This window comes from Macrotis lagotis, chromosome X, assembly GCF_037893015.1.
Source record: "Macrotis lagotis isolate mMagLag1 chromosome X, bilby.v1.9.chrom.fasta, whole genome shotgun sequence".
NCBI lineage: Eukaryota > Metazoa > Chordata > Mammalia > Peramelemorphia > Peramelidae > Macrotis > Macrotis lagotis.
Genome location: NC_133666.1, coordinates 239,612,929 through 239,635,840, shown reverse-complemented (window position 1 = coordinate 239,635,840; position 22,912 = coordinate 239,612,929). Strand labels below are relative to the sequence as shown.

The 22,912-nt window shown below is 35.2% G+C and overlaps 1 protein-coding gene across 3 annotated transcripts in view; it reads left to right on the top strand.

The window, feature by feature from the left end:
• Positions 1 to 22,912, top strand: part of CCDC125 (coiled-coil domain containing 125) — an 87,340-nt gene that overhangs the window by 43,477 nt on the left and 20,951 nt on the right. For all 3 annotated transcript variants that reach the window (XM_074200039.1, XM_074200037.1, XM_074200038.1), the window contains 3 exons: positions 987 to 1,069; positions 8,725 to 8,837; positions 10,864 to 10,971. In XM_074200039.1, the coding sequence (XP_074056140.1) occupies positions 987 to 1,069; positions 8,725 to 8,837; positions 10,864 to 10,971 (304 nt within the window). The remainder of the gene's footprint in view (positions 1 to 986; positions 1,070 to 8,724; positions 8,838 to 10,863; positions 10,972 to 22,912) is intronic.

The following is a 22,912-nucleotide window of genomic DNA, read 5'->3' as shown; positions in this document are numbered from 1 at the left end:
ATTCTATAGAGCAAATTGGAATTAGCCCAGAGGAATTATGCCTACTCTTTGACTAGCAATGCTACTATTAGGTCTGTACTCCAAAAAAGATAAAAAAACAAGAAAGGAGAAGGGATCTGTATGTACAAATATATTTTATAGCAGCTCTTTTCTGGTGGCAAAGAATTGAAAATTGAGAGGATGCCTATCAATCGAGGAATGACTGAACAATAGTGATATGTGATTATAATGGAATATTATTGTGCTCTAAGAAATGATGAGCAGGATGCTCTCAGAAAAATCTGGAAAAACATACATGAACTGAAGCAAAGTGAAATGTACTGTTTACAAAGTAACAAAAATATTGTAAGATAATCAGCTGTGAATGGTTTAGTTAGTTTAAACAATACAGTGACCTAAGATGATTTTAAAGGACTAACAATGAAAAATGCTATCCATTATCAGAGAAAGAATTGATGGTGTCTGAATACAAATTGAGTCACACTTTTTTTTACTTTGTTTTTCTTGATGCTTCTTTTTCTGGTATATATTTTCTTTTACAACCAAAGCATTATTTAAATGCTAACTATCATCATTATTATTATTAATTGTTATAATATCTTAAAAGAAAAAATGATATTCCTTATCTGTTCACTTCTTTTAAGATTGTGCTAGACATATAATTGATGTGCAAATGGCTTTGAGATTGAACTGAAATTATAGCAAAACAAAAAGTATAAAACAAATCTGTGCAGAAATCAGAAGGCTCAGAGATGTTTCTGGAGAGAATTATTACTTGAATAAAACATTTTACATAAATTCAGGGGAGGGGAACTCTCTAAAATAATTTTATTTCATTAAATTGTCTTAATTACAAAAATATTAGCTACTTAAAATTTGAAAAAACTACCTTTTGTATTCCCAATTATCATGATGACTACTTTAAGTCAGTTGAAAGAATGACATCATAAATCATAATTTATAAGACAAATTTTTTTTTCCTTTAGAATATACTGTGAAAATTCAATTCTTAAGGAAACTTTGAAATTAAGAACAGAAGAAGTTAAAAAGCTTAAGTCTGAATATGCAAGTAAGTAAAAACATTTTTTGGAAGATTCTTTGTTATAAATATTGATTTAGCAAAAACTATGAACAATTATACAATTAAGAGAAATTCATCAGTGAAAGCTACATTTTATTATTTTCCCAGTATCACACATATTCCTGTTCTTCTCAGTGTATAATTATTTGATATACTTGGAGACTAAAAAATTCAATGGTGAATTTATTTTTTTCAATGGTGAATTCAGTGATTTATTTTTTGAAATCTGATATTGAGATTAGAAGAATCAAATATTTCTAAAATTTAGGATAAACAACAATGTGATTTTATAATAAAGGTCAAATTCTATATCACAAATATTGTTACAATAGATATCTCTGTATAACAAAAAAATTTCCAACACAGCCTACAATCTCTTTACTTCAAGCAATAGGCAATGTGGTGCAAAGTGAAGATTCTTAGAACTAGAGTCAGAAACTCTGAGTTAAAATTCCAGTCCTGCCTTACTCTATAGTGGGCTAATCATTTAACTTTTCTGGGTTTCAGTTTCTTCATTTGTAAAATTAGAGGATTGACAACTCTAAAGCTCTTACATTTATGATTCAGTAAGCATTACAACAAAATTATGTCACAATAAAGAATTTAGATAATAATTTAGAGTCCTTTATAATAGAATTTCGTGTTTGTTATCTAGCTGTATGTTTGCTTATGGTCCCACAAATCTTAATGCATTTTTAACATTTAATAACTTATAACTATGCTAAGACTTTTGGAATATTCTTTACATGTCATAGTTTTTCATTCTGAAATTTCCCACTTATTTACATGAAATGTGTATATGTGTATGTATATACTATGACATATTAAATGAATTCCTACAAATGGAGGGTGTGGGAACCCTTTAGTTCCTTCGACAATTGCATGAATTCCAATGAATCCCAAACTCTTTACATGACCAGTCCCTCATTTCTTCTGTGCATGCATTTTTTAAATAATCCTTTATATTGTTTTTCAAGTACAATTCTTGGCTTTTATGTCTTATAATCTGTTCACATCCAACACTCCATTGCCCTTTGAATGACACTCAGTTTCAGTTGTTTGGAGACTGATTCCCCATGCCTTTTTGTCATATAACATCAGGAGAATATTGATCTTAGTGTAGTTTCCCAAGACAATTCAGCCTGCTCACCACCTGTTCAATTTTGGGCTCAAATCATTTTCTATTTGTTCTAATCCTGCCTCAGACACTTACTAGCTAAAAACGTTGGACAAGTCGTTTCACCTTTTTGTCTCCATTTCTTCATCTGTAAAATGAGGATAATAATAGCATCTTCCTTATGGAATTGTGATTATGAAATGAAATAATATTTATAGGTACTGTGCTAACCTTAAAGTATTATAGAAATTCTAGCTATTGCTATTGGTGGTGTTTGTCCATGACATGTCTATCTGTATGTAGTATTTATATGTGTGTATATATGCATATGTATATGTATGTAGTTAGGTAGTACAGTGAATAGAGTACCATGCCTGGAGTCAGGAAGACTCATCTTCCTGAGTTCATATCTGATCTCAGACATTTACTAACTGTATGCCCCTGGATAAGTTACTTAACCTTGTTTGCCCTGGTTTCCTCATTTGTCAAATGAGCTGGAGAAGGAAATGGCAAACCACTCTAATATCTTTACCAAGAAAACTCAAAATGAGATCACAAAAAGTTGGACATGACCTAAGAAAGACTGAACACCCCTCATACAAATACAGGCACATATACACACAGCATATACACACATATACAATTATATATACACCCCAACATCTATGCACATATCACAGACATAAACACATCACATCCATGCACATAAATGTGTATAGTCACATATACTTATCCACTTTATACATTGTCCATTCAATAGTATATTAACAATAAATATTCTTTAAGTTCTTCTTTTCATACATTCTGGTAAAGACACATAAGTCCTCCATGCTCCAGATGACTTTCTAAGACTAAAAAATTGTATAAAAGTTTCTGATATGACATAGTAGAGGGAGTTTGCTTATCTGGAGTTCACCATCCTACTGTAAAAACAATTAAGGACCCCCCACCCCACCCCGACACACACACACATACAAACACATCATTTGGAGAGTCCCACTACATATGGGAAAATCCCTCTTTTGATTGTGACTCTGTTCTGATTGCTTTTTTCTAGAATGATGATAAGCACCACTGAAAAGCATGCATTTCCTGTATTTATGCCTTGCTAGATACAATTCATCAGAATATTATGGATCAGAATCTTTCAAGAAATCTTGACAAGAGACATCTAATTGAATGAAAACCTTTAGTGTGATATTCCCCTTTTAAAATAATTGACAATAAAGCACAGTAGGATATTGATTCTTTAGAATTTTCAGTCACCTTGACTATAAAGAAGGATGTAAAATGTTGTTTGTGAGAATTTGATTGTTCCTTATGATTTTTGATTATATGTGGGTTATTCTAATTTTTTTAAGAGATGGGAAATGGGCATATGGAATAGTGGTCATTGGTATTCTCTTGATGGCCTACTTTTGACCTCCATTTCTTTGGTATCTTCCCTTCCTTCAGATGTAGCTCCTTCAGTACTCTCAAAATTTTGTAACCTTCAGTACAGATATCCTTCATGCAACCAGTATTTTTCTAGCAATTTGAAGTTGGCAAAGTGATTTACAAATATTATCTCATTTAATCCTTACAGCACCCTTAAGAGGTTGACACTATTATTATCCCATTTTACAGATGACAATGTTGAATCGATGAAATTAAGTGACTTGACTAGGATCATACTACTAGTATCTGAGGCTGAATCCACTCTCAGGTCTTTCTGACTTAAAGTCCAATGCCACTAACCTTCCCTGCCTTATAGATGGCCTAGTATAACTGCTTTTCTCATCTCTATTTTATTCAGTGCTGTTTTCACTTCCTTAAGGAGTATATTCGTTCAGGACCTTAATATTAAAGTCTAACTATAATGTTTCACTCTTCTTGTTAGGGAAAAGAATATGTTAAAAATTATTTTAAATACATTATCCATTTTTTTTCTGTTGACATTGAAATTGCTTTTCTTAGTTAGAGTTAATCACCAGGCTGTAAATTTTTTTTCCTCCTCTGCTTCTCATTATATTATGAAGCAATTCTTCTTTTAATCTTCTGCCATCCTTCCCTGTTAAGATCTCCTGAAGAAATTCTGTTCCAGACCAAGATTGTTCTTGATTGCTATGTTTCTCTGTTTAGCAAGGACATCAAATATTGCTAACTGGTGTGATTTCTAGAGTCTTATGTTCTCATTGTTATAATAATTTGCATCAGTTAAACTTATTTAGGAAAGGATCTTATTAGGGTCTGTTCCTCTAACCATTTCCCATTTTGGCATCAATAAACAACAATGGAGTTGTCTTAATTATACACCATATCTTTTTCTTATTTTTCTTCTAGTTTTGTATTTTCTACATTTTTTCTTTGACAAGTTGGTTCTCTGACTTTACAGTAATAATTGATTTGAGAATGAATGAATCACACTTTTGAAATGATTTATTTTCTGTCAAAATAAAATGTTTGCTGTTTACATTTCCCATGTCTCCCCAACTTCTTTAAAAATGTTCTTGTTTATAAACAATTATTAGATATAATTTTCAATGTTTTAACTTATTCTCCTCCTTGAAATCAAGTCACCCTATGTCAAAGAATATTTTGGTTTAATTTTTATAATTTTTATCAAAATCTTCATAGAATTTTTTAAAGACCTTATTCCTTTGTGATAGATTTTGATACATAAAGGTTTTTTTTTTGTTTTTTTGTTTTTTTGTTTTTTGCAAGGCAAATGGGGTTAAGTCGCTTGCCCAAGGCCACACAGCTAGGTAATTATTAAGTGTCTGAGACCGGATTTGAACCCAGGTACTCCTTACTCCAGGGCCGGTGCTTTATCCACTATGCCACCTAGCCGACCCCCCCCCCCCTTTTTTTTTAGGTTTTTTTGATACATAAAGTTAACAGTTTTTCACAGTTGTCCTCTTGCACGCAATTATCATGAGCACTGCAAGATGAGATGACTAAATGTCCTATGAAATATTTCCTGTTGCCTTTGGATGCATGATAAAACCAGCTTGCCAATTCCCTAATAGACATCTCCAAGAAGGAATGGAGAAACATCCTTCCATTTAGCATAAACTTCCTTTTATCATCTGGCTTCACTGATAGCAAGGAGCTTCAAGATTAATATGATTTAGGGCAGCTAGGTGGCGCAGTGGATAAAGCACCGGCCCTGGAGACAGGAGTACCTGAATTCAAATCCGACCTCAGACACTTAATAATTACCTAGCTGTGTGGCCTTGGGCAAGCCACTTGACCCCATTGCCTAGCAAAAACCTAAAAAAAAAAAAAAAAAAAAGATTAATATGATTCAATTTCTCTAGTAATATGTTCACCAGTTAGTCACTAGTCTAGGAACTCATATCTCACATTTTAAATATCAATAGCCAATTTAATTTTTAAAAAGTTAGTCTTAAAAAGAATATGATCTTAGTATCTTTGCCTCCTTTTTTCCTGCTACTATCATTACAATAAACAGAAGAGGAGTAGCATAGGACTGAGGACCATTTTGAACTTTTCTTTGTTTCCTGGATTGGTATGATCAAAAATTTCCTACCAAGGGGCCAGCCTATTGATGTTGAGCCCTTTTCTACTGAAATAGGATGGTTTTGGGAAAGTAGACTTTTTCTGTTAATATGACTATATTTGAAACTTTTCCATTGTGACAGTTTTTCCCTCTGTTGGTACAAGTTTCAATTGATCAATTAATCAATTAAATAAATATTTATTAAGCTCTTGAGTCACATACTAAGTAGGCCTTGGGACTTATGAATGTGTTTATTGTGTGTGAATGTACCAAGAGAATTCATCCATCAAGATATGCGGCTCATCCATCAGCATATGTGACTTAAAACAGAGATGTTGAACTTTTGACCCACAAGCAACCCACAAACGTCCTTAGTGTGATTCCCTAAATTGGGAGATGTTTAACAAAATAAATAAAAAACAGTATATCATAGAAAATGTTAATTTGTGGTTTTCTAAGTCAAAAATGTGGCCTGCAGGGATCTGTTCATATTTGAGTTTGATACTATAGTTTTAGAGAAAAACTGTAGAGAGAGAGAGAGAGATAGATAACTAGATAGCTAGGTAGATAGATAGATAAGCAGGCATTTTCAGGGAGAAATTAATGAGAGAATGAGGAGGTTTTGTCTATTTAAAATGCTCAAATGGATTTGTGAACCTATTCCATGTGATATAGATTGCAACCCCTCCATTCCTGGTTTTCCTGTGTATTTCTAAATTTTTTTTACTTTAATTTGTGGAATAAAACAAGTATTTCCATCACATGTATAATAAAACATGATTGCACATGAAACTGAAAATCTATTATGTACAACTTGCTATTCCTTTTAAAAATAAAATGTTGCCATATACATTTCTTCTTTTTCTTTTTTCTCCCTTTCCCTCCTCCCCACCTCCAGATGGCTACCATTAGAAACAAATATGTGTGTATATGTATATATGCAAAACCATTCTATACATACTCCATTTTCAGTTCTTTCTCTGGATGCAGATAGCATCTTCTTTCATATGTCCTTATTTGGGTATTTATAAGAGTCAAAATGACTTATTGGCTCAAAGTTTTTTTTTTTTAAACAATATTGCTATTACTTATAAATTTCTATGTAATTCCTGTCCATTTTCTTCCTCCCAGATGTTTGCAGAGGGAGACACTTAATAATGGAGTTTTAAAAAATGGACCTATGTTTCATAAGAAGAATTAGAATTTAGCAACTTTCCCAAAGGAAATTCAGTTTGCTTTCTTCTACCTGCTCAATTCTGAACCCTACTCATTGTTCATTTCCAGAATCTGAGACACTTGCTTTGATGTCTGAGCTCTCTGAGAGGCCATTCCATAGTCTGAACAGTAGTAGGCATTCTGCATCCTTCTCATGGTGTTTTTTTTTAATTTTGTTTTTTTCTTGTGTGGATAACTAAGTCATCCTTTGGGTCATCTTTAACCCTTTCACAAAGCACTGCTATTAATAAAAATTCAAAAGAGAAAATAAGGTTTATCCATATTTACCTGTAGGTAAATCTGTTAAGCCCTAATAAACTACTAGGCTGAAAAAGAAAGAAAAGCATCTTAGTCACCAGTTTTTTAATTTTATTTTTAATTGTTTTATGAATTTTACAATTTTCCCCCTCCCCTATCTCACTTCCCCCCACCCCCTACAAAGGCAGTCTGATAGTTTTTACATTGTTTTCATGCTATACATTGATCAAAATTGAATGTGTTGAGAGAGAAATCATATCCCTAAGGAAAAAGTAAAATATAAGAGATAGCAAAATTACATAATAAGATAACTTTTTTTAGGCACAAGTCACAATTGTCAAATTCTCTGGTGAAATTGTTCTAAGCCACTTAAGATTCTATGTGTTTTGAAGGGTTTTTCCCTGAAAAATTTGAGAAATTCCCATTAACGAGTGAATTCTATGATTGGGTAGTTGGGATGCATTCATATTGTTACTAGCAACAGTAATATATATTTATTTAGTGTTCCAATTTTTAGAAATGAGGTTGGTTTTTTGGCATAAAGCCAAATTCACTTGTCTTCCACATACAGTCAACCTCCAAAGCATCCCCATTTTCTCAACCTCATGAATCATGACCATGCTACCACCTTCCATTCCAACTGGCACTATCCTAGACCCTCATTCTTGCCCTGGGATATTGCTATAATTGCCCAAGTTACCTCCGGCTTCCATATATTTTCCTTCTCCATAGTACACACTACATTCTATGACCAGAATAATGTTTCTAAACCCTTATCATTCTCTTGCTCAAAAAACTTCTATGACTCTATTTTCTGTTAGAATCAAGTCCATGGTATATAAAGTTGTTCTTCCATTCTCTGTCCTTAAAACCACTTTTCTAAACTCCTGTCCCATTGCTCTCTTTATTCATGTTATGCTCTAGTTGAACTGGACTATTCACCATCTCCCAGGTATGACCAGGGCTTTCTTCTCTCTCTACCTTGGTTCATCTTCTTATCTTGCCTGAGAATCTCTTCCCCCATTACTATTTTTCCCTGCCAAAGTCCTTGGCATTGAGTACATGATGCCAGTGGTGCCTTCTATATTAATCTTTACCTAGTTAGAAATTACCTCTCTTCTGTTCTCTCATTGCATTCTTTTTTTCCTCTCCTCTAGTACTTAAAATTTGTATTATAGTTTGTTGCAGCTTTTTCATTTCTGTAACTAGACTGCAAATTTCTGTGGACAGGCAGAGAACTTGTTTTTATGATCATTTTTTAAAATCTCCCATACCAAGAACAACAACACAGTAGTCCTTCAGTAAAGGTTTGTTGACTTGAATAATGCCTTAGTGTATTCATATGATCTTTTTTTTAGCAAGTTAAGTGACTTGCCCAAGGCCACACAGCTCTGAGTCCGAATTTGAACTCAGGTACTTCTGACTCCAGGGTCAGTGCTCTTTCCTCTGCACCACCTAGCTGCCCCCATATGATCTCTTAAGAAACAATCATAGTTTGTGGAATAGCTTTGACATGCTAATCTCATTTATCTTGCCTGTTCTCTTCCCTAGCTTTGAATCAGCAGTTTCTGGAGACTGTTGCAATGCTTGATATAAAACAGCAGAAACTGGTTCAGGAAAGCATGTGTCTTAAAGATGACTCTGATGAACTTACAGGTCTGGAAGTAAGTGTGTAAGAATTCTGGAAAGCATGGGATTTAGAGAAGAAAGTAAAAAAACTTCCTTTTTAATTTTTATTTCATTTAGATTAAAAGTGCAGTGGCACAACATGACTCATGTGAAAATAGGTTTTGCATGGCTGCATATGTATAATCTATATCAAATTGTTTTCCTTCTCAATGAGGGGGGGAAGGAAAAGAAGAAGAGAATTTGAAATTAAAAATTTAAAAAAAATGCCAAAAATTGTTTTTACATGAAATTTGGAGGAAAAATATAAGATAATATTAAAAATAAAGTGCAGTGACTCTCATATCACCTGTTTTATCCTGAATAAATCTCACTTTCTGTCTTTGCATGTTCTCCTCAGATCGTGAGCTCCTTTGAAAGCAGAGATTGTTTTTTACCTTTCTTTGTATCTCTAGCTTTAATACAGTTTCTGGTACAGATTATATACTTATTAAATGCTTCTTGACTTGACTTTAGTCTCTTTGAACTAAGGATGAGAGAACAACCTTGTTTATGTTGGGCAAATGGTTCACTGTTGCTGTGTTGCAGTCTTCTTACAGTTGTTACAGCGCCATGATTGGAGTATCAGGCCAAACTGCAAATATCCAAGTCAAAAGTTACTATACATGATGTGCATCCTTTTTTTTTTTTGCAAGATAGTAGGGTTAAGTGAATTGACCAAGGTCACATGGTTAGGTAATTATTAAGTGTCTGAGACTGGATTTGAACTCAGGTCCTCCTGACTCCAGGGCCAGTGCTCTATCCACCACGCCACCTAGCTGTCCCATGTGACATGCATTCTTAACAAAAATGTTGAGTGTGTTTTGTGGCATAGAGTTTTTGTTAAGAAAGCTAAAAGAGGGGCAGCTAGGTGGTGCAGTGAACAAAGCACTGGCCCTGGAATCAGGAGGACCTGGGTTCAAATCCAGTCTCAGACACTTAATAATTACCTAGCTGTGTGGCCTTGGGAAAACCACTTAACCCCCATTTGCCTTGCAAAAAAAAAAAAAAACCTAAAAAAAAAGCTAAAAGGATAATGGGATTATGAGATGTCTGTCTATCTACCTGTCTATTTATCCACTCACATGGTTACACATACAATCATGCATATGTGTTGAGACACATGTGACTGGTGGTTATGTATGCATGCTTCACATATTCTATAATGTTATTGATCCTCTTCAAAAATGAAGAACAACAATTTCTATATGTGATTATGTAATAGACACACATAAGTAATATGATAATTCTCTATTATCTCATCCTCAATATATGAGAACATGTAGAACTTAGAAGAGGAGGATGACATGATTTGAATGGTTAAGAAATAACAATAAGAAAAATGAAACAAAGTAGATATAAGAGAAAACTAAAAAAGTGATATCTTAATAATCCTTATATAGAGAAGGAGGCTATTCAATGGTCAACTGTATCAAGTGCCTAGGGCCCTTCACAATTGCTGAAGTGGATCTGATGAGAAAGAAAACAAAGTATAGTTATCTCTTAATGAAGGGGACACATTATTTTAGCATAACTACTAAAGCCAGAAATCTTTTCTATTCATATTTAAGATGTATTATATAATTGAAATTTTGTGGTCAGTTATGTTTTACATAGGTAAATATTTAAAATTAGTTGATAGTTACTTTAGTATACATTCCTGATAGTAGTCAAGATAGACAGTTTGAGCAGTAGAGAAAAACCAATAGAGTAACCTAAGTTTGTAAGACAAAGTAGAAATTAAAAGGTACAAAGTTGAAGCTTGAAAACACAAATTAGACCACAGTCCTTCTGAAGATATTTAAGCATAGGAAGTTGATTTCAGTATTTGAAGATATTAATATTGAAAAGATCAAAGATAGATTTGATTTTATTATATTCTAAGTGAATAAAATTTTGTTCCCTAGTTGTTAATTCTTCCTAACATCGTGGAATCTTGTGCATGGTTCTTTTGGTGCTTTAAATTTGACTGAAAATGGTGTACCATGTATCACATTAAGAGACTGGGCACTTTTGAATTCACAGCTGGCAGTACTTGGTGCTTGCATCTGTAACCATCCTGAAGGACAACCTTGTTCCTGTGCCAAGATGGCCACGACTGCTAGAAAACAACTTCTTCAGCTAAAGCAAGAGGTAATGCTTCATTTGGCCGAATGGCCCTAACCATTACTCTGTTCTATTTCTTCATTTTTAAAAAAGTGGAATTCATAGAAAAGTCACTTTTGTAATGATTATTTTGTGGTGACAAAAGCTAAATGCTAAGATTTACTTGGTTTTCAGTAGTATAACTGACTTACAAATTTCCTATTGTTTCATTAGAAGTAAAGAAAACCAAAAATCCAACTGATCCTATAATTTCACTGAGGCATCTAGGTGGTAACTGACCTTGAAGTTAGGAAGACACTTACTATCTGTGCGAGTTATTTCACCCTCTTTGCCTCAATTTTCTCAACATGTCAAATGAGTTGAAGGAAATGGCAAACCATGCCAATATCTTTGCCACGAAAACTCCAAATGAGATCATGAAGACTCAGACATTATTGAAATGATTGAACAACAAACTCATAGGAAGGAAACTTCTCTACTAATGTACATTGTCATCTTCTTGGCACCTTAGAGAATTAGATGCAAAATACAAGTAATCCTGCTATTCTCTTGATCTTTTCTCTCTCCTTTCTATTTCATTGGCAAACTTGTAAGAATAGTCAACACTTATCCATATTTTACTACCCATTCACTTCTGAACTCCTTGCTGTCCGCCCTCATTATTCTGTTGGAAAAAATTTTTCTAAAAGATCACTCATGAATTCCTCATCTCTAATCCAGTGGCACTTTTTTGGTCTTCATCCTTTTTGAACTTTCTGTAGCATTTGGCATTGTGGACCACATCTTTGTGACATTCTCTTTCCTCTTGGTTTGTGTGTATTAACCATCAGAGGACTCTAGATTTGGAGCTTTAGAGCTTGAGAGACCATCTAGCCCATCATCTCCATTTTCAAATGAGAAAATGGAGATACTTGCCCCAGTTCACATAGTTAACATTTGAGTCAGTATTTGAACTTAAGTTCATTTCATTCTAAATCCATTGCTTTATTGATGACACCAAACTTCCTCTTGAATTTGGCTCCTCTTATTCCTCTTGAACATTCTCTGTCTCTTTTGCCAATATCTCATCCTCCTCCCATCACATAAACATGGCTGTCTCCCTGAGTTCTGTCCTTGTAACTCTTCTCTTTTTTTCTGAATACTTGTACTTGGTTACCTTATCTGTTTTCATGGTTTTGGTTTACATGGTTTTAGTTATCACCTTATGTAAATAACTCCTCACTCCTTATCTCTATTAGTTACCTATATGTTTAGCTTCTTAGTAATTTTTTACTTTATTTTCTTCTTCCGCCTTCATATCCAGCAAGGTGGCAAATCCTGCTGGATTTACTTCTTTCACTTTTTTCCCTATTCAGGTTGCCTAAATTCTAGTTGAAATTCCAAATCATTGATTACCTGTGGTCTCCTAATTCCATCCTCTGTACAACAGTTAAAATTCCTGAGGCTCTCTCACTTCCCTGTGCAAAAATCTTCAGTTGCTCCTCTATTTACTCCAGGAAAAAATATAAACACTTTCATTATGAACCCCTTCTCAATATGGCTCCAATATTTCTAGACCTACTTCACATTGTTTCCTTCAATCAAACTAGACTACTATCTATTTTTCATAGTCAGCATACTCTTCCTACCTTTTCTTAAGTTATCCCCCAAATTTTGGGATTTATCAAGCACTATGCTTCTGTTGTTTTGGTTTGGCTTCTATGGTATTACTGGCTGGACCTCATTCAAAGGTGGTTTTTAAACCCAGTTTTTCCTAACCTTAAAACTAGCAATGTATCTTCTTATAGGATTGTATCAGCCTTATTTGTGTATATATGTATATATATATATATATATATATATATATATATATATATATATATATATATATTTCTGCATTAAACTCATTTAATCAATTCAGGTTCATCAAATAACAAAATCTGAGAGTTGGAAGGGACCATCTAGTACAGCTTATACAACAGACCAAAAAAGTAGTTATCTGCTTGAAGACTTTTGAGGGAGGGGGACATTGCTACTACTCCTTTCAGCAGTTCATTTTTTTCCAGCTTTCGTTGTTAGAAATTGTTCCTAATATCAGGTATAGATTAACTTCTTTGCTCCCTGGTTCTGCTCTCCATGACCAAACAGAATACTTAAGACCTCTTGTTCTCATAACCTTCAACTTTTAAGACATCTATTATGTCTCCCTGCCCTGCTCCCAAGGGCAAAGTTTTCTTTTCTTTAGGCTAAACAGATTGAGTGCTTTATCCCAAACTTCAAGAACCCAGTTATCTTGATTGCTCTCCATTAGACACTCTACTATTCATCATTGTCCTCTTTAAATTATGGCACTTGGGAAAAATAAAATACTTCAAACAGGGTCTGAGTATAATGGGATTATCACCTTCCTATTCCTGGAATCTGTGACCTTTTAAGATATTTAATTAATGTTCTTAATCACAATTATTTTAGTTACCCATCATATTGAACTTATAGTCCACTAAGCATCATTGAAAAGATTATTTTTTTAGAGGAAGAGTAGCATTTGATTTGTTAATATTAGAAATATTAGCTTCCCCCCAGTTATCCATGAGGTTAAAAGAGACATTTTTCATGTCAAAGAGAAATTTGATTCAGAGAAGGGAATGAACAATGAAATTTAAGAAGGCCAAGGTGACATATCAACAGACAGAAAAATACAATGGGGCACTGAAACCTATCAGACAATATGGTGCTAAAGTTAACTAGCAAAAATAAAACTGAAAACATATATAATTATGATAGGCATAATTATTGAACTAGACATGCCTGACAAAATTTTAAAACAAAGTACTGAAATATAGAGTTTAAAAATAAATGTAAATGTGTTCAGGTCACAACAAAATAAAATTACAAGTCTCAAGAATATATAATGATTTTTTTCAAGATCTTCAACCTTAAAATATTATTCCATATAAACTTTTTAATCTTAGTCTTTATATTTTAATGGGAAGAGCTATATTTTATTAAAAAGAGAAAAACTCTAAGACTTGCCCAGGGCAGCTAGGTAGCACAGTGGAACAAGTGACAGACCTGGAGTCAGGAAGACTCATGTTCCTGAGTTCAAATCTGGGCTCAGATACCTATGAGTTGTATGACCCTGAGAAAGCCACTTAAACCTAACCACGCCAATATCTTTGCCAACAAAATCCCAAATGTGGCCCTGAAGAGTCAAACATAACTGAAATGACTGAACAACAAAAAAGGCTTTGAATAAGTTATTTTCTATAGAAGTAGACTCATTTTAGAGCTATTTATCAAATATATATTATAAAGAGGTACTTTCTAGATAACTTTGCTCAAAAACCTGCCAAATATACATATGAAGCCAGAAAGCAGGAACATATAAGTAGATGTATGTATTTAATACATATATGACATATCACATATAATATTAAATACCTATATTAAATATATAGACAGTGTACCAATCCTGAAGTCAGAAAGACCTGAGTTCAAATGTGACCTCAGACATTTGCTAACTATATGATAGTGAGTCACCTCACCTCTGCTTCTCTCAGTTCACTCATCTGTAAAATGGAGCTAATAACAGCCTCTCCCTTCTAGTCTTGTTCTTAGGATCAAATAAATTAATGATTATAAAGCACCTGGCACATAGTAAGTGCTATCTAAATATTAGCTATTATTATGATCATTGTTACTATATGTATTTATATTACAGAGTGTTCTAAAATCATAGTGCAGTTTAGTAGCTTAAAATTATCCTAAAGATTTTTGGGACATTTCTCTCTGTCTCTCTGTCTCTCTGTCTCTCTGTCTCTCTCTGTCTCTCTCTCTCTGTCTCTGTCTGTGTGTGTGTGTGTGTGTGTGTGTGTGTGTGTGTGTTTGTGTGTTTCTCATAAAGATCCGTGATGAGGATAAAAGAGCTTTATCTGATCAACCATGCTATCATTGTTGCTGGGAATGGACATCTTGATAATACCAAATACAACTTTCCCAGTGATGTTACATGACTGTCATTCAGAGAACAGAAGGATCTCAAAAGAATTAAAATGGGAAATAATACAAAGGCCCATGGAATGACACAAAGTAGGTAGGAACAGGCTATAGTGTTCCAGCAATTTATGACATACATAATAAAAATTATGACTGAAGTGCAGGTGATTTTTTTATGGTTTACAAAGCACTTGCCCTATAATCTCATTTGATTCTTTTGTAACAATCCTTTGAAGTAGGCACTATGTTTATTATTATCTCCATTTTACTGATGAGAAAGCTTAGTATTTATAATGGTGCTTTCAGTATAATAATAATAATGATAATAATAATATCTAGCATTTATTATGCTGCTTTTAGTATAGTAATAATACCTAATATTTATGATGTTTTTAGTATTATAATAATAATAATACCTCATAGTCATAATAGTGATTTTAAGGTATTGCAAATTACTAAACATATGTAAACTTTTGATCCTCACAACAGCCCTGAGATGTGTACTACTGTTTTCTTCATTTTACAGATAGGGAAACCTAGGCAAACAGGCTAAATGACTTGCCCAGGGTCCCACAACTAATCAATATCTGGATGTAGTACTTGAACTCAGGTTTTTCTAAATCCAAGTCTTGAGCTCTCTGCTCTATGACAACACTGAGTTGCCTCAAAAACAAAAACTGCCTTGTTCATGCTTATGTATATGTCAGAGGTGGGTTTAAAAAAACAGATGTTTCCTTACTCCAAACACATTTTTTTCTTTTACAACTAGCTGTGTGAGCCTTGGACAAACCACTCCAATTCTCTGAAACTGTTTTCTCATCTGTAAAAGCTGTTCAACTGAGATAGGGAAGTAAACAAATCCCTTTGTAAACTTTAAAGTTTTATTTAAATGTCAGTTAATTTTATTAACTAGATACATGAGATAAATGACATTATATAAGAAATAATGAACAGCCTGTGAATATCCTCAGTACTAACAGAGTAAGAGGAAGGACTTTATTTAGCCTGTAAGCTAGAGCCTCAGTGGAGGATTTTTAGGAGAATGTGATAAGAATTAAACAGGAAGAGATGGTATGGAGAACTTTTCATTTCCACTGATAGAGGAAATATTCACACAGATAAAATCAGTGATCACAAAAATGTTCAACAGGGTTAAAATTATGCTTATTATCAGTTTATCTTAGAAGTCTTCAAATAACTTGGTATTAATTCCTTACCATCCCTCTTTTTTAGATCAAGGTTATCCCAGAAATGTTGATTTCACTACCACAGTCACAACATTTATCATGAACCTGTCATTGACTATCACATTTGGTTATCAAACTTGTCACTTGATTACCACCTGCCTCAGTTTTCTTAGTTGTAAAATGAAACTAATAATAGCTTCTACCTCACAGAGTTGTGAGGATTGGTTTACTTGCAGTACTTTTATTTTTCTTATACAATGACATGTTGGGCATTACAATTCTCAACTTTTAGAATGCCTTATCAAATTTTGGTGTTCTACAGTCATGTGAGAACATTTAAGGCAATGTACAAAAATCTTACATAAATTACCTAGATGCACAAATTTACAGGTATATATGCAAACTTTTTTTTGCAAATCAAGGTTGAGTAACTTAGTACCATGACACTGGGGGAAAACAGTGGGTTAAGGAGAAAAAAAAACTGGTTCCTAAGACTTGAATTCAATATGTATTCCTGCTAGGATGGTAGCAAGATGTAACACACATTTAATAAACTCTGTGCCAGTCCAGGACAGAAATTCTGCAATTCAGCTCTTTTAGATGCTGGAAATCTGACCTTTAGATATCCTGTGCTTTATAGAACTGAACTGTACAGCTGTTGAGTTGTCAATCAGCCAGATACTCTATTGCCATATTATCAGGTCAGTTCTCTATAGAAGTTAACTCTTAGCCTTACCTGTCAAAATGATGTGACCCGTATCAGGATTTAGATATAAGATATGTACAAGGTATGCAAAAATGAACTCCAAGAGAACAATTGTTAACTTGAATAATAGGTTCAACAATCTAAAAGTGTTGATATTTGTTTAATATCAGATACAAACTTCCCCAAGGACAAATTTCTTTTCAAAGAAGGCTTATTTCAGTTTCTTGAGACTAGCATGAAGTGTAAATTTGCCAGGGCCACTCATGCCACAAATACTATGCAATCTGCTAACAGTTCATTTGGAAGCATTTGTGATGTACAATGGAAGGATTCATCATATTCCTGCTTGTTGATTTACATCTGTTGACAGGTGGAGAGAGAAACCAGAATTGAACCATAAATAAAAAAAAGAATACTTACATTTGGGGAGCAATGATCTTAATTCTCATTGTGCTAGGTGCCAGGGCTGTGATTTCTTTCTATCTTTTTTCAGCAATACCAGGGTACATGGTAGTACCACCAGATAATACTGTATTGGCATATAGATCCTTTTGGATATCAACATCATATTTCATGATAGAACTGAAAGTGGTCTCATGAATGCCACAGGATTCCATACCCAGGAAGGATGACTGGAAGAGAGCCTCTAGACAACTGAACCTAGCCACCAGGCAACTCATAGCTCTTCTCCAGTGAAGAGGATGAAGCAATAGTGGTCATCTCCTGCTCAAAGTCCAGGGCAACATAGCACAGCTTCTCTTTGGTGTCACATACAATTTACCTCTCAGTTGTGGTAGTGAAGCTGTACCCTCTTTCTGTCAGTATCTTCATGAGGTAGTCTGTCAGATCACAGCCAGCCAAATCTAGATGGAGGATGGCATGGGGAAGGACATAACCTTTGTAGATGGGCACAGTGTGAGTGACACTATCACCAGATTTCATGACAATACCAGTGATATGATCAGAGGCAAAAAGAGACAATATAGTCTGAATAGCAACATACAAGACTGGGGTTTTGAAGGTCTCACACATGATCTGTGTCATCTTCTCTTTGTTTGCCTTAGGGTTTAAAGGAGCTTCTTTAAGCAGAACAGGGTATTCCTAAGGGACTACATGAAGCTCATTGTAGAAGGTAGGATGCCAGATTTTCTCCATGTCATCCCGGTTGGTAACAATCCCAGTTGATAAGAGTGCCATTTTTAATGAGATATTTCAGAATCAGTATACCTCTTTTGCTCTGGGCCTCTTCACCAACATAACTATTTTTCTGCCCCATTCCCACCATGACACCCTGGTGTCTTGAGCATCCAACAGTGGAGGGGTACACAGCCCAAGGAGCATCATCCCTAGCAAAGCCAGTTTTGCACATGCCAGAGCCATTGTCAATGACAAGAGCAGCAATTTCTTCATTTTTTTGAAATTTTCAATACCTTTAAATTTATTTTTTTGAAGACAAACTTTATTTATTTTTTCACATCACTATAATAGCCTTGTTTTGTTTTGTTTTGCAAGGCAATGGGGTTAAGTGGCTTGCCCAAGGCCACACAGCTAGGTAATTATTAAGTGTCTGAAGCCGGATTTGAACTCAGGTACTCCTGACTCCAGGGCTGGTGCTCTATCCACTGTGCCACCTAGCTGTCTCCTATGATAGTCTTGTAAAAATAAACATAATCACCCTCCCCCCCAAAGAAAGAGATAACTCAAGAAAAATAAAGTGGGAGGAAAAAAACTGTGCTTTAGTCAGACACCATCAGCTCTATCTTTGGGATGGATAGAACTCTATCATAAGTCCATCAGAGAAGTTGCTTCAATGGTTTTTCCTATAGTTGCTATTGCTAGCTGTATTTACTTCCATCGTATTCCTCCCCAACCCCATTTGTTCTATTCTCTCTCTCCTTTTACCCTGCTCTTCCTCAAAAATGTACTGTATCTGACTACTCTGTCCTACAATTTTCCCTTTCTTCTATCATCTGCACACCACCCCCCGTCCCCTTTCTCTCATTCCTTTCCTCTTATTTTTACCTCTGGGTAAGATAGATTTCTATACTCTATTAAGTGTGTATATTATTTACTCTCTGAGCCATTTCTGATGAGAATGAATGCTCACTCATTTCCCTTTGCCTTCCCCCATTCCACTCCATTGAAAAAAGCTTTTTCTTGAGTCTTATGTGAAATATCTTAGCTCCTTCCATCCTCTCATTTCTCTTCCTCTGAGTACTTTCCGTTATCAACCAGACTCCATCTTTTTACTATATTATACCATTATATTCAGTTCCTTCCTGCACCTTATCTATATATGCTCCTTCTATCTGCTCTTATAAATAAGAAAGTTCATATGAGTTATCAGTATCTTCTTCCCATGCAGGAACAAAAACAGTTCAACATCATTAAGTTCCTCATATTTAGTCTTTCTCTCTATGTTTCACCTGAGTCCTGTACTTGGAGATCAAACTTTCTGTTCAGCTCTGATTGTTTGTTTGTTTGTTTGTTTTAGATTTTTCAAGGCAATGAACAGGGCTAAGTGGCTTGCCCAAGGCCACACAGCTAGGCAATTATTAAGTGTCTGAGGTTGGATTTGAACCCAGGTACTCCTGACTCCAAGGCTGGTGCTCTATTCACTGTGCCATCTAGCTGCCCCTCTGATTGTTTCAATAGGAAAGTTTGAAAGTCCCCTGTTTCATTGAAAGTCCATCTTTTCCCCTGAAAGAGGATGTTCAGTTTTGCTGGGTAGTTGATTCTCAGTTGTAAATCAAGATCTTTTGCCTTCCAGAATATCATATTCCAAGCCCTATGAGTCCTTAATGTAGATGCTGCCTGTAATCCTGTATAATCTTGAATATAGAGCCATGGTAGCTCAATTGTTTGTTTATGGAAGCTTTTAGTATTTTCTCTTTGAAATGGGAGTTTTGGAATTTGGCTATAATATTCCTGGAAGTTTTTCTTTCTGGATCTTTTTCAGGAGGTGATTGGTTAATTCTCTCAACTTCTATTTTAGCCTCTGCTTCTAAGATCTCAGGGCAATTTTGCTGTATTATTTCTTGAAAAATGAAGTATAGGTTCTTTTCCTGTTCGTGACTTTCAGGTATGCCAATAATTTAAAAATTATGTCTTCTGGATCTGTTTTTGAGGTAAATTGTTTTTCCAATGAGGTTTTTCACATTTTCTTCTAATTTTTGTTATTTTTTGGAATAGTTTTATTTATTTCTGAGTTCTCACAAAGTCATCAGCTCCTTTTAGTTCCCTTCTGCATTTGGAGGAGTTATTTTTTCTTCAGAGAGCTTTTTTTATCTCTTTTTCCAGCTGTCCAATGCTGCTTTTTAAGGCATTCTTCTCCTCATATGTCTTTTGTGTTGCTTTTTTCCCCCATTTGTCCTAAACTGGTTTTTAACATATTTTTTTTCTGTATTTTTTTGTATTTCTTTCACCAAGCTGCTGATTTGGTTTTCATGATTTTTCTACCTCACTCTCATTTCTCCACCCAATTTTTCCTCTACCTCTCTTAATAGCTTTTCAAAGTCTTTTTTGAGCTCATTCATAGCCTGAGCTCATTTTCTATTTCTCTTGGAGGTTTTGAGTACAGAGGTTTTGATTTTGTCATCTTCTGAATCTTCCATGGGACCTAAGTAATTTTCTATGGTCAGATTCTTCTTTTGTTTGCTCATTTCCTCAGCCTATAACTGATTTACCGCACTTCCAAGGCTTTGGGGTTTTTTTTGGGGGGGGTGGGACAACCCACAGGAACCTTAATTCTTCCAAGGTTTTATGAGAGGCTTTGACTGCTCTCTTGCCTGTGCTTTGGTATGTGGATGACCACAGGCCCTCCCCTCTGCCCTGAAGCTGTGAGGAGAGACTCTGCTTGGCTATGGTGGTGTGGAAACCCAAACTGCAAGCTGGATTTGGGTGTGGGAAACAGATGAGCCCTACCCCAGTGAGAGCAGAGGTCCCTCTGCAGTCTCCCCCCCCCCCCCAACCTTACCATCTGTGGGCCAGGCTCTGAAGGTGCAGGTTGGCTTCCCCCATTCCTGCTGCAAATTCTCACTCCATGGCTGATTTGAGGCAGCACTCTCTCTGCACTCAGCACTCGTTCTGGTGTGGCAGAGTTCTCTCACCACACCTTCAAGCTGTTCCAGGTGATCCCAAGGCCAGGAGGTCCAGAAATCACCCCCTCTGCCATGGACCCAGGTGTCCCCAGATTACCTGTACTCAGCCAGCTACTGCAGCTGCGGCTGTGGTTATGTCTGCAGCTGTGCTGGCAGTGCCTTTTTCCAACTCCCATCCCAGTGAAACAGACCTTTCCCTCAGACCTTCTAAATTCTCTTGGACTGGGAAATTGTATCATTCAGTCTTTCTGTGGGTTCTGCCCCTCTAAATTTTGGCTGGAGTCATAATTTGATGACTTTTGGAGTTTTTTGGGGAACAAGTTTCTGGGAATTCCTGCCTTCATGCTGCCATCTTGGCTCTGCCCCCAGCAGCTCTACTTCTTTTGGGTTTTGTCAGAGACACTTCTGCACAATACTAAGTCAGGTCCCTTCCAAATGGATTTGACTTAATTTTCTATAGGAGTATGTCAGAGGGTACTGCAGTTAGTATGAGGATATAATGAGAAGAAAAGTTTCCTTTTCTTTTTAATCAAACACTTGACCCTCTGGGTGCTCTATTTCTGTGCCAGAGACAGAAATTTTGACTTTGGATTACATATGGGTTTTTTTTTTTTTTGTTGTTTTTTAGGTTTTTGCAAGGCAAATGGGGTTATGTGGCTTTCCCAAGGCCATACAGCTAGGTAATTATTAAATGTCTGAGACCGAATTTGAACCCAGGTACTCCTGACTCCAGGGCTGGTGCTTTATCCACTGCGCCACCTAGCCGCCCCAAGGATCTTTTTTTTTTTTTTAAAGTTTTTACAAGGCAATGGGGTTAAGTGGCTTGCCCAAGGCCACACAGCTAGGTAATTACTAAGTTACATATTTTTTTAAGTTTTTTTTTCCCCTCTGTCTTCAACTACACTTATCTCCCTCTCCCATATACATTTTGGTTTTTATTTCTACCAAGCCAAAACTTCTTCAGGATATTCTTTTTTTTCTACTAAAAAGAAAAAGATTTCTTTTCAAACAGTTAATATTAAACAATGTAAACAAACACATTTTCAGAATCTAGTCTCTTGAATTTTGACTGAGATTTTTGCTAAAATTCTTTTGCTGATTTTCAGTACTAAGTACATTCAAAATGTTACAGGTGCCGTACATCCTAAAGGTTCAGATGATCAAGTTTCTGAGCTCTTGCTCTCTGCAAAACTTATTTGAAGGTTATACTGGAATTCTAGGTCTTGCTGGAAGGTCAGATCTAGTGACTCATTAAACATTTCAAGTATTGAGCAGAGTCTTTAAAAAGTAGCAGACAAAAGTAGTATGCAAAAAATATTCAAAAGACATAAAAAAGTGAACCTTTTCTTTAGTACTTTTTTAAGAAAAGAATTTTTGTGCTTTTTTTTAGAACAGAGTAAAAATATATAAAGAGCATGTTATTTCTATTCTATCAGTCCCTTTTTTAAAAATTTATTTTTATTAAAGATATTATTTGAGTTTTACAATTTTTCCCCCATCTTGCTTCCCCCCCCCCCCCACAGAAAGCACTCTGTCAGTCTTTACTTTGTTTCCATGTTGATCCAAATTGGGTGTGGTGAGAGAGAAATCATATCCTTAAAGAGAAGAGAAGTCTAAGGGGTAACAAGATGAGACAATAAGCTATCTGGTTTTTTTCTAAATTAAAGGAATAGTCCTTGCACTTTGTTCAAACTCCACAGCTCCTTATCTGGATACAGATGCTACTCTCCTTTTCCTGATTGTTGCACTGATGGAATGAGCAAGTCCTTCAAGGTTGAACATCACTCTCATGTTGCTGTTAGGGTGTACAGTGTTTTTCTGGTTCTGCTCATCTCACTCAGCATCAGTTCATGCAAATCCCTCCAGGTTTCCCTGAAATTCCGTCCCTCCTGGTTTCTAATAGAACAATAGTGTTCCATGACATACATATACCACAGTTTGCTAAGCCATTCCCCAATTGAAGGACATTTACTGGATTTCCAATTCTTTGCCACCACAAA